General features: G+C 41.2%; 1 protein-coding gene across 3 annotated transcripts in view; it reads left to right on the forward strand.

The window, feature by feature from the left end:
• Positions 1 to 15293, forward strand: part of RALB (RAS like proto-oncogene B) — a 40087-nt gene extending 24794 nt beyond the window's left edge. For 2 of the 3 annotated variants that reach the window (XM_033112578.1, XM_033112579.1), the window contains exons 2-5: positions 897 to 1063; positions 6010 to 6218; positions 9694 to 9871; positions 12687 to 15293. In XM_033112578.1, coding sequence (XP_032968469.1) covers positions 950 to 1063; positions 6010 to 6218; positions 9694 to 9871; positions 12687 to 12806 — 621 coding nt within the window. In that variant the 5' untranslated portion in view covers positions 897 to 949 and the 3' untranslated portion in view covers positions 12807 to 15293. The remainder of the gene's footprint in view (positions 1 to 896; positions 1064 to 6009; positions 6219 to 9693; positions 9872 to 12686) is intronic. The other variant, XM_033112577.1, reaches the window with a different exon arrangement.
• The last annotated feature ends 1051 nt before the right edge of the window (positions 15294 to 16344 follow it).

Genomic DNA, 16344 nt, shown 5'->3' on the forward strand with positions numbered 1-16344 from the left:
GCAGATAAGAAAAGTGGCTTAGAGAAACTGAAAAGCTAGTTCTGGTCACGCAGCTCACGTGGCAGAGCCGGACTCAGGCCTGTGTTCTTTTTCCTTCCTCTGTGGAATAAAGAGATTTCCCCATACAGATTATTTAAAATGAAACTTGGCATTTGGGTTAGAGTAAGTTCCAGGTAGTATCTGTTAAATTTACTTATTCAGAATACCTTATCTTCCAGAAGTGCTCTGTTCATTTTATCTCACTTGTGATGAGGTTAAACTGATTTTGACTAATAAGATTGCTATTTTAGAAAAGTTGAACTCATTTCAGTTCATCACTTTAACTGTACTTGAAGTAAAGAATTTATTAATAGTTCTTCTTTTAAGTGTATCGTGTGTCATGAGGGGGGGGAACTCATTATGAAAAATGCACGTACTTAGCCCTTTTTAGATCACCTCCTCGACCCCATGGAGGGCTGTGTGAGTGGGTGTGTGTTTGGAGGGACAGGTACAGGGGGTGTTGGAGTGAGAACACAGAGAGCATGAGGTCCCCAAGTCCTGAGGTTGTCTGTGGCTCTAGATGACTCCGGACAGGGGTAGGAAACTCGGGCTCGGAGCTCTTTGGTGGCTTCACCTCGGGAACCATGTTGAGGATGTATTGATCTTTGTGGCAGGCGGTCACCCGCCTGCCCTCACGATACAGGTGTGGGATGCCTGTCCCCTCTGTCGGCTTGCCTTCGCTCCGGCTCTGCTGTGGTTAAATGCCTTCCAGAGCTGCTGGTGGGCTTTATCGCTGCCTGAAGCCTAGAAGAACTATTCTCTGTTGGAATGTCTGGGTTGGGCCTTTCTGGAGCGCATGGATTTCAGTTGGGTAGAAACCACAAACCACCCCAAATTTCTGTCTTTGTCATTGGCAGCTCTTCGACTGGGTATTTCTGTCCGTGTGTCGCAAGCTCAGGAAACCAGCAGGATGGCTGCAAACAAAAGTAAGAGCCAGAGCTCCTTGGCCCTTCACAAGGTCATCATGGTTGGCAGTGGAGGGGTTGGCAAGTCGGCCCTGACACTTCAGTTCATGTATGATGAGGTAAGACACGTCAGGCACAGGCTGCCTTTGTCCTCGAGTCTGCTACAGCAGTGTCCCTGCTCCAGTGGTGTCCGTGTGCCCATTCTGCCATGTGCATAGAGGGCCAGGGGGCAAACTCGTGCTAAGGTGGTTTCTGAATAGCTTTATAAGGGGTCTAACCAGCATAAGGTCTGGGTTGCTGATTTTCGGTAAGTATTTCAACTCTGGCTGGGATGTGAGGGGTCCTTGCTAGCATTATTTCCATTGTTATACTTTGAGCTGTCTTTCTAACAAGAGCAAAAGAGGAGGGAGGGACCTTTGTACAGATATTTCTAAAGAACAGGTCTGATACCTAGCTTTGTGAGAGTCCATTTGGGGAGCTATTGAAAGGGAGAGCTACTGATGTTCATTGCGGCTTTATTTACGGTGGCCAAGACATGGAAACACCCAGTGTCCTTCGATAGACGATTGGATAAAGAAGATGTGGTATATATACACAACAGAATACTACTCTGCCATAAGAAAAGATGAAATAGTGCCATTTGTGACAACAGGATGGCTCTTGAGATTATTATGCTAAGTGAAATAAGTCAGACAGAAAAAGTCAAGAACCATATGACTTCACTCATGTGGGATATAAAACTGAGAACAACAAACTAGTAAGACAAACAAATAGAGAAACAAAACTCATAGATGCAGATAATAGTGTAGTGGTTACCAGAGGGTAAGCGGGGAGGGGGTGGGAGATGAGGGTAAAGGGGATCAAATATATGGCGGAGATCTCTCCTTCCACAGATGGAAGGAGAACTGACTGGGTGGTGAGCACACAATGTTATATATAGGTGATGTATTGCAGAATCGTACAGTTGAAACCTATATAATTTTACTAACCATTGTCACCCCAATAAATTTTAATTAAAAAAAAATAAGAAGGGAGAGCTAAGTTGTCATAAGACTTAACGTTTTCTCAAGACATAGCCCTCAGGGTCTCTCCAGTTCTCTGCAGCAACAAGGTGAAGACTGCACCATCCTCGCCCAAAATGGCCATCACTCAATGTACATGAGGTAACTGGTGCTGAGTCCATATGACAATAGAGTCTTGATTCCTGTGGCAACGAATGTCCCTTCTTGACGGCCATCGCTGGTGTTATAGGCAGAGTATTCCGATTACAACTTACACATCAGAGCCTCTCACTTGCATCATATTTCCACGTGCTCATGTGCTTTACAAAATTTGCGAAAGAACCACAGTTGGTTAAGATCATTATTATCTCCTTCCACTAGACTTTCTGTCTGTCCAACTTCCCCTTACGTTGGGAGGTGTTGGAGTGGCCATGGGCATTTTTGGCATCTAGCTGAGGGAGGTTGAACTAAGGATACATTGAGTTGGGGATTAATGGTATCTACTTCTGTGGTTTGGAGTCACTTTGGACCTGTGGTTGCTATTACTAACCAGCCCCGTGTAGGAATGGCTTCCAGGAGTATTCCTCCCACGCACTGTGCTGACTCACCTGCCATTGTGATGTGAGGTGCAGCGTCCGGGGTGTATCTTGGTACAAACATTGCCAGTGCACCTGGCACTGAATGTGTGGGCTGTGGAGGAGAAACAGGGCCGAAACAAATGGAGCTAGAAACTGGAAAGTCCTTCCAGATCTTACAGGGAAGCACAATAGAGATATCCTAAGTTTGATGACAGTCCTAAAACTTGCATTACTAGTAATGTCAAGTAGTTGTGAAGCTGAAAAAAACCTTTTTAAACTATCACTAAAAAGAAACTTGGATCAACTAGGCTAGAGGAAAAACTAAATGATTGTTTTTTATTCTCTATAGGAAATATTTCAAAATCATTGGCATGTGACAAGATAATCAAAGAATTATCACACAAAATAGCACACACAAAAAAATAGGAAGGTATTCTAGAGGTATGTTCATTAATATACCAGGCAGTTAATTAATAAAAATATGTTATCTTTGCTGGATTTTGTGATATTTGTGTTAATTTTCTATTCTGTATAACAAATTACCACAAGTTCAGCTGCTTAAAACAACGCATATTTGTTCTCTGCGGTTTCCGGGAGTCAGGAACCTGGCATGGCTTAGCTGGGTGCCCTGCTCAGGGTCTCACAAGGCTGTAGTCAGGCGTCAGCTGTGGCTGTGAGCTCAGCTGAGGCTCAGGTCCTCTTCTAAGCTCTCCAGTTGCTGGCAGATGTAGGACGGAGGCCCAGCCTCCTAGAGGCCGCCACAGATCCCGCTACCAGGCCCTCCCAGAGGTGTTCGTTTCATGGCCGCTTGCTTCTTCAAGGCCAGCAGCAAAGTCTGCTTAGCCAGACAGATTCTCGCATAAGGAAATGTAGTCATGGGGTAATCTCATGTCCATTGCCGTAGGCTGTTGGTTAGAAGCCGGTCACAGGATTGTCTGCATTCAAGGCAAGGGCATCGTCCAAGGGTACGACTCACTGAGGGTCACCTGAGGGGGTGTTCGCCACAGTATTTGTCCATCTGAAAAACTGTATAATGGATTTTGATTTCTCCTTCTAGATATTCACTTTTCTATCCAATATTTGTAATTTTGTATTTTCTTAAAGAGGGACCCCAAGATGAATAAGCTTCAGACTGAAATCTTGAAGTTCTGAGTCATATCCGGCTATATTGTAGAATGAGAAACTTTTGTTTTTGCTTTTTTCTAAAAAAAGAAATGTTTTGTTTTTTGTTATTGTTGTTGTTTTAAATTTTATTGGGGAACAGTGTGTTTCTCCAGGGCCCATCAGCTTCAAGTCGTTGTCCTTCAATCTAGCTGTAGAGGGCGCAGCTCAGCTCCAAGTCCAGTCGCTGTTTTCAGTCTTTAGTTGCAGGGGGCGCAGCCCACCATCCCATGTGGGAATCGAACAGGCGACCTTGCTGTTAAGAGCTCGGGCTCCAACCAACTGAGCCATCCAGCTGCCCGAAAGTTTTAAATTTTGATGGAGTCCTATTTATGTATTTTTTTTGTTGCTTTTGGTGGTGTATCTAAGAATGCATTGCTAAATCCAAGGTCATAAATATTTACACCTATATTTTCTTCTAAGAGTGTATAGTTCTTGTACTTATATTGGGTCTTTGTTCCATTTTGAATTAATTTTTGTATGTGATGTGAAGTAGGGGTCAAAATTTGTTCTTATGCACGTGGAGATCCACTTACATATACCAGCACCAATTCAATTTTAACAGCACATTCACTGCTGTCATTAATTTAGTTTTTTCTGAATCATGAAGGTAATTATTTGTTTGGTGTATAATACAATATAAAGAAAATAGCTTTGAAATATTAGTGTCATTATTACTAAATAATATAAGCACTGAAGGAAGTTTACCATTTCTTGGAAATTTTTTTGTCCTTAGTCTCTTTTACTGAGATGCATTCTATCAAAACACTCTGTTCTGAAGTCTCTTGAAATAATTCTATGTGGCTACATTACCCATTTAATATTCATTTAGTTTCACTTACTTTAGTTTTTTTGTTTAACAGCTTTTAAGTTTGGTTTGTTTGTCCTTCCTTCCAGGGTGTTTTTTGGCACATATATAAATACATATATATCCATATACATACATATATGGATATATATGTATGGATATATGTATTTATATATGTGCCAAAACATGCTCATTATATATATGGATATATATGTTTATATATATTACATATATATACCTTATTTTTTATTCTCCCTGCTTTCCTTGTACAAACAGTAGGCTGTTATATTTTGGATATCTTTACATATCAGTACATAATGCGCTTCCTCATTTTTAATAGCTGCATGGTATTCCATTATGTGGGTTCCTGTTGCTGGGCACTTGGGTGGTTTTTAACCTTTTGCTGTTATACACAGTGCTGCAGTGAGTAACCTTGTATGTTCTCATGCAGGTGTTTCTGTAGATTAGGTTCCCAGTCGCAGGATGGCTGAGACAGAGGACAAGTGCATCTTTCGTTGTATTAGGTGTTGCCATAGTCATGTCAGAGGACTGCGCTGTTCCCCACGCCCTCTAGCGATGTACAAGGGTACCTTTCCCCAGGGTCTGTGGTCAGACTTGGGGATTTTTGCTGTTCTGGTAGGTGAAATGCGGTATCGCAGTGCAGTTACAATTTTTGTTTTCTTTGTTAGTGAGGATGAACACCTTTTCATGTATTTAACATCATATGTACTTACTTTTCTGTGAATTGTGTATTGTTTCCCAGTGGATTGTTGATCATTTTTTCCCCTTTCCCTGTTTCTAGAGACTGTTTGTATATAGCTCTGGTGATATGGCTTCAGTATTTTCCTTGTTCATCATTTGTCTTTGTTCATGATGTGTTGTGCCAAACAGAAGTTTTTCTTTTTGTTTGTTTTTTTTATGTAGTCTAATTTATGAATTTTTTTCTTACATGGCTTCTGGATTTTGAGTCATAGTTAAAAAGGCCTTCCCTACTTCAAGGTAATAAAGGGATTTCACCCACATTTTCTCCTAGTACTTGAGGGTTTTATTTTTCACATTTAATCTTTGACCCATTTGGAGTTTATCATGTATAGTTATTTAAACGTCTTGTATCTCTTGCCAAGTAACTTTTCAGATGGCTTGTATACTTCTGTTGACTATGAATAAGAGCTCCTCTTTCGCACCCTTGCCAGTGTTTGTATTAGAATTTTTCACTGACAACAGTATTGCCCAGTGTTCTGCTCTGTGCTTGGCTCCCTCATCTGTAACATGGGAATATCTGCTCTTGTTTAAAAACAAAATAAAAAATGGTAGAACAGAGAGCAGTAAACAGAAGTGTTCTATATGGAGTTACTTTTATTTCATGGTGCCGCACACATAGCATGATAACTTCAGGCCCTCATACCACTCAGCTGGCAAAGCAGGCAGAGTTCTCAAATGCTAATATTTGTTTTTGTGGCAGATTTTATTCCCCTTAAAACTTTGTTAATTTCTGATAATGCTGTTTATTTCTGCAGTTCGTGGAAGACTATGAACCCACCAAAGCTGACAGTTACCGAAAGAAAGTAGTTCTCGATGGAGAAGAAGTCCAGATAGACATTCTGGACACGGCTGGACAAGAAGACTATGCAGCCATTCGAGACAACTACTTTCGGAGCGGGGAGGGTTTTCTCCTGGTGTTCTCAATTACAGAACATGAATCGTTTACAGCAACTGCCGAGTTCAGGTATTTCGGAAATAGCTTCCAGCCTCCAGCAGGCGTTTTGCCTTCCTTTCTTGTGACTTGGCTTCCAAGGAATTTGGGGCTGAGCATTGTGGTACGTAGAAAGTTGAGCTTGTGATTAGGAAGAATCTGTCTAAAGAATTTTCTGGAGCTTTTTGTATCTTGGCACATTGCAGTCCACCATTTGTTTTAATCTCTTTGGACTTCCCTTTTTTATAATAGTTTCTGACTATAAATTACCTTAAGAATCTGTTGCCCCTAAACAGGACAAAGCCAGTCTGTTTAGTCAAGAACCTGTCGTTCTGTTTTCATATAAATCCTGAGAGACAGTGATTGGTAAGAGTTAACTATCTTTATCTTTTTTATAATTTTGCTGGAAAAGTAATGAGTTTGATCTATTTTGAGGTTTATGAAACATTGTCAGCAGAGTGAAAGATGTGAGTCAGAGGGACCATTTGCTGCAGCCATAAGGTAGAAAGAACCAGGCAGACCTGGGTTTGAATCTCTGCCCTGCCATTGACCAGTTTGGTGACTCTGGGAAGGTTTATTTAGCATCAGAGATGCTGTTTCTTTATCTGAAGATACTTTTGTTTGTTGGTGAAATGAAATGTTGCTTAAAATTATAAATTCCATAAGGGCAGGAACAGTAGCCACCCTTCATTGTGTCGTATCCCCAGGCCTTCTCACATGGTCACATGGTCCTTACACAGTGAGCTGAATATTCACGGCTATAACTCATTTGAAAATGTGCCACTTGGGGTGGCTGGTTGGCTCAGTGGTTAGAGCGCAGTGCTCATAACACCCAGGTCGCCGGTTCTATTCCCACAGGGGCCAGTGAACTGCGCCCTCCACAACTAGATTGAAAACAACGACTTGACTTGGAGCTGATGGGTCCTGGGAAAAAAACCACACTGTTCCCCAATATTCCCCAATAAAAATTAAAAGAAAAAAAGGAAAATGTGCCAGTTAAGAAACCTTAAGTTTATTTTGTTACAAGGAAATAGTGAGCCATTCGGCATACTTCTTATGGGAATTCTAGTGGGAAGGATATCTGTCTCTACCCTATAACCTTCCCATTTGTCTTACACCATTGCCTTTTTAAATCTATCCTCCTTATAAACATCTGTCCAGACGACTTTTTATTTTAAGAACCAGATCTAGAGTTTAACAGGGAACTAAAAAAAAACCAAACAGTAATTTTTTTTTTTTATTCTTTAGTAAGTTTGTCAGAAATTAAGGTGATCAACCAAAGGTGAAAATGAGGAAGCTAAATATCCCCCTAAGATTTGGAGGGAGGCAGCAACGAGCCAGAGAGGCCTCAAGGGGTGAACTCCGTAAACCAGCAGAGACTTGAAAGTGGGGTGTCAGTTCTCTGGAACCATAGTGTGTGTGCTGTGATGATCTGTCAAATGAGTAGGACTCCTTATGAGAAGTCCCATTAATTTTCACACGTCTCTGACATACCTAGAGACTTCTGTATGTGGATATAGCCCATGGATTCCTAATTGTGTTTGCAGCTACATAATCCTGTTTTTATGCCTCCCTGAGGTAAAACGGGGCAGGTGCAGACACTGCCTGATTTTCTTCCCTCTCCTGAGCCTCTTCATTTCCTGTTGCCCTTTGACTCACCAATAAACGAATTGTTGGGCAGTAGAAGAGTCATCTCCAGGGAATAGATGGTGCCACCCTGTCCTGGCCTTCCAAATCACCACACACACACTCACACACGCACACACGCACGCACACGCACACTCACGGATAATATGCATTCCCATAGAGTTGGAACAGAGTCTCATCTCATCTTAGGAGAAGGCTTTTGGTTGTGATGAGAGAAGAGGGATCCTTAGAAGGAAAAGGACAGGACTACCTAGAAGGAAAAGGAAGGGAAGTTACTTCTTCTGACTTGAACTCTGACATTTAGAGACAGGTCTCAGCGCGTCCGGCTTTCTCATGTCGTTGGAATCAGAAGAATGGAGGTAGATTATCTGAGCCTTTGTGGTTAAACTCAGTCGCTTTACTTTATGCCTGTTAACAGTTTTAAAATAGAGCATTTCCATATTTATCTTCCAAATGGAAAGATCCCAACATAAAGTAAAATGTGAATACACTCTTAGCTTGACGCTTTTCCTGGACATATTCCATAAACTAGGGAGAAGGGTTTGTTACAAGAGACCAGAACTTGGTACTCCCACGTTTGGATCAGTGTGTGTAGTAAAGAGGTGATTTGACACGCCTCTGGAAGACTAGTGAGCCGGAAAGCTATCAGGTTTTGTGTTTATAGTTTATGTTGATCACATAACTTCTGAATATAGTGTGTTCTTTGACCCTTGTTGAAATGTATGGGCTAGCAAAGCTACTTAAAGGCAGTTTTCAATTACCTACTTGCTTTCCTTCTTTTCGTTTTTCTTAAAATATTTGATATCTGGTACTTCAGTTGACTATATGGAAAAATTTTTAAATATTTTTATTATTATGAAATGTTATCCTATATCACATAAAAATCAGGGCCGATCTCCACCAAATACATTTTTAAAGGGATCTCTTTTTGGAATGTATTTGAATGTAGAAGTAGAAATGTCCCCAGTTGATCAAAATAGTGCAAGTGGAATAATTTTTTTAAATATTTGGTTTTGATTAATAACTTTATAGAGCTGATTATTTTTAGTGGAGGTTAAATTTAATGTTTTTTCAGAGGGGATGCTTTTGAAGTACTTTTCCATAGGCCTTGCAGTATTTCCTTTCATTTTTTTTGTTCACTTTGTAGTAGAAAAATAATGCACATTAAATACAATTACTGCCTAACACAACAGTTCCCCACCATTCTGTGGCCTGTAACATTTACTGTGTCTAAATGGAAACCCCAGTGAGGGGTGCGTGGGGGGGACAGGTGCGTACACACAGATAACATTGAAACAGAAGTATCACAAAACCATACTGACCTTTAGAAGTAGAGGTTCCCTCTGATGTTCCTTTTTTATGCTATTTCAGTGAGAAAAAAAATTGCTGGTTGTGACACACTAAATTGATTTCAAGATATACTAATAGACTGCACACACCATCTTCCATATGAAAAACAGTGGATTTCATAGCTTTTATTCTCACAAAGAAATTATACCATTTTTTCAAGGGGACTATTAAGCATTTTATGTACGATGATACTTCTTTCAGCTTGTTTTGGTCTCAGAGGTCCCCATGGCTTTTTTGTTTTTTTGCCTAAGCATAAACTGGGGACATGCAGAACGTGGGCGCCCACCCAGACATTTCCTTACTCCCGTAGGGCTACTGTGGGGCCCAGAAGTCTATATTTATGAGAAGCACGCCAGGTCATTCTCAGAATCAGACTTTGAAAACCCTTGTCTCGTTTATGACAGGATCTGGGGAGTGCGTCCGTGGGACATGCCCCGAGGGCAGCAGGTTCTCCTTCTGCCTTTGGAAAGCCTTTCATTTTAGATGCTTTATTTTTGATGTTATGTCTTAGGGAACAGATCCTCCGCGTTAAGGCTGAAGAAGATAAAATTCCATTGCTCGTGGTGGGAAACAAGTCGGACTTGGAGGAGCGGAGGCAGGTGCCGGTGGAGGAGGCGCGGAGTAAGGCGGAGGAGTGGGGCGTGCAGTACGTGGAGACCTCGGCCAAGACGCGGGCCAACGTGGACAAGGTGGGCGTGCGCCGCGTGCTGCTTGGAAACAGACTTGAGAACCAGCAGAACGCAGACGCCTGGTCTGTTTGGTTTTGAGGGAACCATTTATGGAAACTAGAGGAGGACTGATTTTTCCAGCTGTACGTCATTATAGTGAGAAGTGAGAAGCACTGGGAGGGTTGACCCCGGATTTAAAACAACCCAGATCCCTTTCAGTTTGTCACCAGCCTTGTTAGAGTATGCTTAATGTCGCCACAGCCCTTGGAAGTATGGCGAGATGAGGTCCTTGGTTTGTAAAGACTGTGCTGGAAGGAGGGACATAAATATAGCAGGTCCTCAAATAACAGTTTCCTTCAGTGTCCTTTTGTTGTAATGTTGCTGAGATGCCATAGGCACTTAACTTGTTTATATCAGTTAGCCTGTGGTAAAATTGGTTTGGTTTGCTTAGGGTCGCAGAACATATGAGTAGCCACAACATTAAGCGAGGACTTAGCTGTAGCCTCCGCTGCTCTCTCATCTTCCATAGCTCGTGGTTCTTCAGGCGCAGGGCTGGGGGTGCCGGCTGCCGCTGGGGAGTCCCCCAAGGAAACACGGCTTGTCTTGATTTTTCTCTCATTGAGTTATTGGTTAGATTTGGTGTTTTTCACCTTATCGTCCACAGGCAGAGCAACATGTTCTGTCTCTAGAATTGAGTCTCTACATAGTATTTACCCTCAGGAATCAACTCTCCAGGGATTTCTCTCCCTTACCAATCCCCGGCGTACTTTCTCAGTCAAATCTCAGAAGCTAATGAAAGGATGACGTCGATAATGATGAGCGTTGACAGTTTGAAAATCCACCTCTCAGTGATTGTGATTGTTAGATCTTTTTTGAAAAGATTTAGCCTCAAAGTAGTTGTCATACAGCTAAAACAGACAACCTGCAAATGAGGCTTTCCCTGTACCTTCATCTTGCTCATCAGCTCTTACTTCATAATTGATACTCTTGTAAAATCTAAACCCATTTCTCTTCGGCAGCCACACAGTGGATACTTCTGCTCTGCGTCATGCAGCATCAGCGTCTGAATCCACTCAGCGTCTCAGGTCTCTTTCTTATGGCGAAAAAATTCTCCTTTACCTCTTACCTAAAGAGGGAGAGGTTTATAACCAGCTTTCCTTTAGCTGGAAAGGCTACAAAAGGAACATTGGTATTTAGAATGTTGTATTAGAAGGGGTTCACTTTAGAAACACCTTGGCAGCACCTACAGCGTGATGTGTTTAGTTGTAGTCTGCAGTGTAGTGTGTAGTCACTCGTCAGCCACTTTTTCTTTGTTTTATTATCTCAACTCTTATGTTGATTCTTATGCTATTCCAAATCTCTTTCTGTCAAATTGTTTCCTAGCTGTAGAAAACACAGGAAATCTAGACGTGTATTTCATCTTCAAAAAATCAGGCAGGCCTTCTCGGCATGGGACGGCACTTTTTGGATGGATGGTTCTTTCGCACAGTGGCTCACCATCTCCCCTTCCTCCTCGACCAGCTTGACCTGCCAAACGGGAACCAGCAGAGACTTATGACTGGCAGCATTGTGTTCATTTGTAAACAATGTACACGAAAGGAGATTGTCGATAAGATCAGCCGATGAACAACTTTGTCGTCGTTTTAAGTTGGATACACTCCATTACCCTCCCCCTGACTTTTGCTGTTAGAACAGAAAGAAAAACCTGTAACATAGGAAGCGCTTCACTGGTACTGTTATGGGTGTGGTGCTTTCCTGAGAGGCTGGAGAAAAGGGGGTGCTTAGGTTGAGAGGGGGCCCTTTTCTGAGCCCTGAGCTGGTGGGAAATGCTCATGAAGTCCCACACAGAAAGCTTGATCTTGCTCTCTACTAAGAAGGTATGTCTTGAAAATAAAGGGAGCTTGTGGTTTTGTGTGGCTGTCCAAAGATAAAAGCCTACACTCCGCTCGCCCACTTTCAGTCTCCGTCATTCTCTAGGAGAAATCTGAAATGTTTCCTTGTAGGAGGCATATTTTGTCTGCTTGAATGTAGACAGTACTTTGGCATGATTCTGGCACCAGAGGGTAAAACCCAAACTATTGTGACAAATGATGATCGTATCTAAGTAACACTGGCATCCAGAGGACAAGTCTCTGCAGTTCTTGATAAGGTTCCTTTCAGCTGACACAGCAGGGAATAGAGGAGAGGTTGTTCCTGAGAAGTAGGTGGGGGCCGTCATGGGGAGGGGTGCCAGGACACCTCTCTCCCCCCGTTTCCCAGCTTCTTAGTGCAGGAGCCTTCGTTTGTTTATGGTTCTGGCCCCCTTTCTTCCCTGCCACTGTGTTCCCAAGTCTGCTCTTGTGGAGTTACGCTGGGAAGGCTGTCCTGTGTAATATTCCTACCTTGACAGGGTGATAAGGATTAACTAAGAGACAGGTACTTGTATGGTTCTTTCCTTTTCTGGTGGTTGGAAATGCTAGGAAGTCTGGTGACTGTTGTCACTCTCCATATTTGTAAATGTCGTAAACTGTTGTAGATCCGTTCTGTGCTGTTTTACCCCTCATCAAACTCTGAGAAGAAAAGATTTTATCATTCGGAAATAAGCTGTGAGAGGTGGTAACGGTATGATGCTTCTGTCTGTAGGTGGACTGGTTGTATGATATGAGCAGAGAGGTTTATACAGTAGAATTAGAATATGTTTTTCGTGTTAATTGTTCTTATTTGCTCTAGACCTTTTGCTTTTGATGGCATGTGGTTTATAAAAATAACTTTGGCTTTATGCTCAGTCTAATTGCTTCATTATATCATTAAAGGCTTTTTCTTCCCTCTTCTCTTCACCCCTTCCTCCTCACGCCAGGTGTTCTTTGATCTAATGAGAGAAATCAGAGCAAAGAAGATGTCGGAAAACAAAGACAAGAATGGCAAGAAAAGCAGCAAGAACAAGAAGAGTTTTAAAGAAAGATGTTGCTTACTGTAAACGCCAAGATGCGGGAGGAAACCCGTCGCAGCTGAGGACACAGGGCGGGCGGTTAGGAGAAGACTGGGGTCCGCTTCTTGGTGTGTTCCCTGCTCACCCCGACTTCACTCATGCAGACTTCTTACACGGGGAAGAAAACTTGTGAATCAGTGGCTGGCAGGAGAAATACTTCCTTGACTTTACAATGGACCGGCTACTTTGTCAGGAGTTTGGGGGTTCCCTTCTTTCTCCCTCCCAGAAGTTACCTGCGTATGTAGTGCTAGAGGTAGGAAATAGTCCAGCGTTTATTAAATGAAAGAGGACTGTCGTACCATCTCCCCTCACCCCCGCCCCAGTTTCATGACATTAGCATCTTTTGTTTTGAAATAAAAATGTCTTATTTTGTTAGGTTTTGGGAGAAGGGGTGGGGTAAGACTCCCCCTGCCCTTGTCAGCTTAACCGTAGTACTCCGAAAAATCCATTAAACTCTCATGATGCTGAAAAATTCAAAGATTTTTTTTTTTTTGGATACATTTCTTGGCAATACCCAGTGGATCTGAATCAATCATAGCTAAAAAAATAAATTTGAATTGGGCCAAAGAGGTCAATACCCAGCTCATAAATCTTCTCCCATATGAAAAATGTAAGTTGTATTTTTTTTGTATTTAAGTTCTGGCCCATGATAGGCTGTGTTGGCTATTTTCCTCCTGTAGCATCCTGAGTTTTGTGTAGGAGCTTCTTTTTAATAGACTAAGTGAAGACTCAAGAGTAGTATACTTTATAAATGATACACTTTTCTGATCAGATTTTTAAACAATTCTTTTTGCTAAATCCTCTGCTAATTGCCAGTCCTATGGGTAGGCCCCTCCTTCTCCAACCAGTAATAACACATTCTGTCCTCCTGATCAGCTTCTCTTTGCACACTGAGGTGGGAAAACCTCTTCTTTTGTTTCTTTAAGTGGAACATGAGTTCTTCAAAAGAATGTGATGAGTTAAAATTGTATTCTAAAATCATGAAGCCATAGCCTGTGCCAGACATTCTACCTCTCATAGAATTGCTGAGTAATTCTAAATTTAAAATTAGAAGTGGGAAAGGATAAGTCATTGCCCCTTTATCTCTGAGAATTGGCTGCTATTTCTAATATTTTTTTCTGAGCCAGCCATATAGTTAGGAAAAGATTTTTATTGTGAGATATTGTTAATCTTCCTTGAATCGATATTCCAATTCAGCAATCAGAAAATTTTCCATCAGGAAAAGAGTGCTGTGATAAAAACCCAGCATTCACATTTTTTCCCCATTTTTCAGAAGTGACATTTTACACACAGGTGCCAAAAATGAATTGGGGTGGAGAGAACAGGAATCTTTGAAATTTATGGTTACTATAGAAATTGTAGAAATTATGAGCTGACTGGAAAAAATCTTGTATCACCTCCCAAAGAACAATGGGCTTTTGAATTTAAAAAAGCAGACAAATATACTTTTTCAGGATTTCAACCTTTTTTCTTTATCCTTTTGTCATACATGTGAAAAATGCAAGTATTAAAGAAATTGACAGTATGTTATTCATATTGTTCTTGTTTGATGTTCGGCAATAGCAGAAAAACTTTTACTTCAGTTAATCCTTTACATTGGGCTGTGGGAAATAAAATGACAAGTACAAACCTTGATGTTAAGTTCATCTTTCCTTTGGGAGAGATGACTACCCTTCTTAAAATTGAAAGAGTCGGAGATAATCACACTCTTGAATTTTTGACACAACCTAGTTCTTTTCATCCTAGTTTGCCACCTGTTTGAAATCAGTTCCAGTCAAGAGTCGGTGGATTTGGAATATGTACAAATAAATTAAAGATGGTATGAATTATTTCATGCTATGGAAATTATTCTTGGTATTAGTATATGCTATTAGTATGTGTCAAAAATTATATTTAACTGAATAGCAATCAGAAATGGATCTTGCTAACAAAATTTATACATGTGAGAGTCTTTTCCATAGAAAATTAAGGAAGAAATGTTATTTATAAACGTGAAGCATAGTTACTTGCTAAATCATTAGCCATTGTGTCCATAGCTTAGCATTGTTTTCCTAAAGTATTCGTTCTAGAAATATGCAAGCATGTGCTTCGTGTCAGGGACTATTCTACGTGCTGGGATGTGTTGTTGAACTAGGTGGACACGCTCTCTACTCTCCTAGAGCTAATGCTTTAGTGAGGAAAGATACAAATAACTGAAAACATTAGGGCAAGTGCTTTGCTGAAAATAAAACGGTAACATGATAGGAAATGTTTCTGGGCAGTAGAACTGCTTTCGTTTGTAAGCGTCTCCAAGGGGGTGACATTTAAGCTGAGGAAGGAGCCGGCCATGGGAGGAGCTGGTTGGTGGGTGTGGGAACCTTTCAGGCTAGAGAACAGCTGGTCCAGAGGTCCTGAGATGTTCAGGAAAAGACCCCGATGGCCAGCGTATGGCTGGAATATAATGAGGGAGAGGCAGAGTAATAGAAGATGTAACAGTCTATGATTTCATGAAGTGATGTAGGGTAAAAAATACCTTGCTATATTTTTACAAGTATCCTATTTTATCAAATCAAAGACACTATTGACTGTCATCATAATTTATATATTAGGTTGGTGCAAAAGTAATTGCGGTTTTTGCAATTATTTTTAACCTTTTAAACCCCAATTACTTTTGCACCAACCTAATACAACTAAGGAAAAAAAGCCTGCCCATTAAGTGAGTCCATCCTGATTTCAATGACATAAAAACGTGGGAAAATGTATGCTTTAGATTAAGTGAATCAAATATAAATGGAAATGACAACTGAAATACAAAATTCACCTCTGGTCTAGACAGTGACATACTAAAATACCATGGAAGCTTAGCAGTGGATAAGTATTAACAGTGGGCAGATACTAATATATACAGTTAATGTTATAGTAGTAAACTTGACTTTGATACTTTTAAAAATCCGTTAAATTGATCACAATTGTAACTGCATGTGCTGCAAAATTCTAACGGTCAGAAGTGCTTGTAACGGAAGCTATTTAGTCTCGCTCTTCCCTACCCCAGGCCTGTTCCTCAAAAGTCATTATCTAACCTTTTCTATTCTCAGATCATTCGTTAGGTGCGCCCGTATTTCTAAGCACTATTTTTATGCCGTCGTTTCTTGATTTTCCATCTCAGACATTCCCGGTGACGACGCTGTGGCAGACGAGGATGTAGCTCACTGGGTTCCCTCACTGCCATCCCCATTTTTGACAGTGATAATCAGTTTTTAATTCCTCTCTTGGTGACGGCTACGCTTTTTAAAACTATATTTAAACTTCTGTTTATTATTCGGTCAACTCTTGACAGCATCTCCTGGCCCCCGACTCTGAAAGGGGAGAATATACCACTCCTGCCCGTTACTGGATCTCACCTCCCAGCTTTTGTCACCTCTTTCTTCTCCGTTACAACTTTCACATTATTGAGGGAGATGGCATGAATATCCCATTCGGTCACCATAACTCGAGCTTTGCTGCTCTATCTATAGATTAATTCTAAATGTTGATTCAACAACAATTT

This window comes from Rhinolophus ferrumequinum, chromosome 8, assembly GCF_004115265.2.
Source record: "Rhinolophus ferrumequinum isolate MPI-CBG mRhiFer1 chromosome 8, mRhiFer1_v1.p, whole genome shotgun sequence".
In the NCBI taxonomy this organism is placed as follows: domain Eukaryota; kingdom Metazoa; phylum Chordata; class Mammalia; order Chiroptera; family Rhinolophidae; genus Rhinolophus; species Rhinolophus ferrumequinum.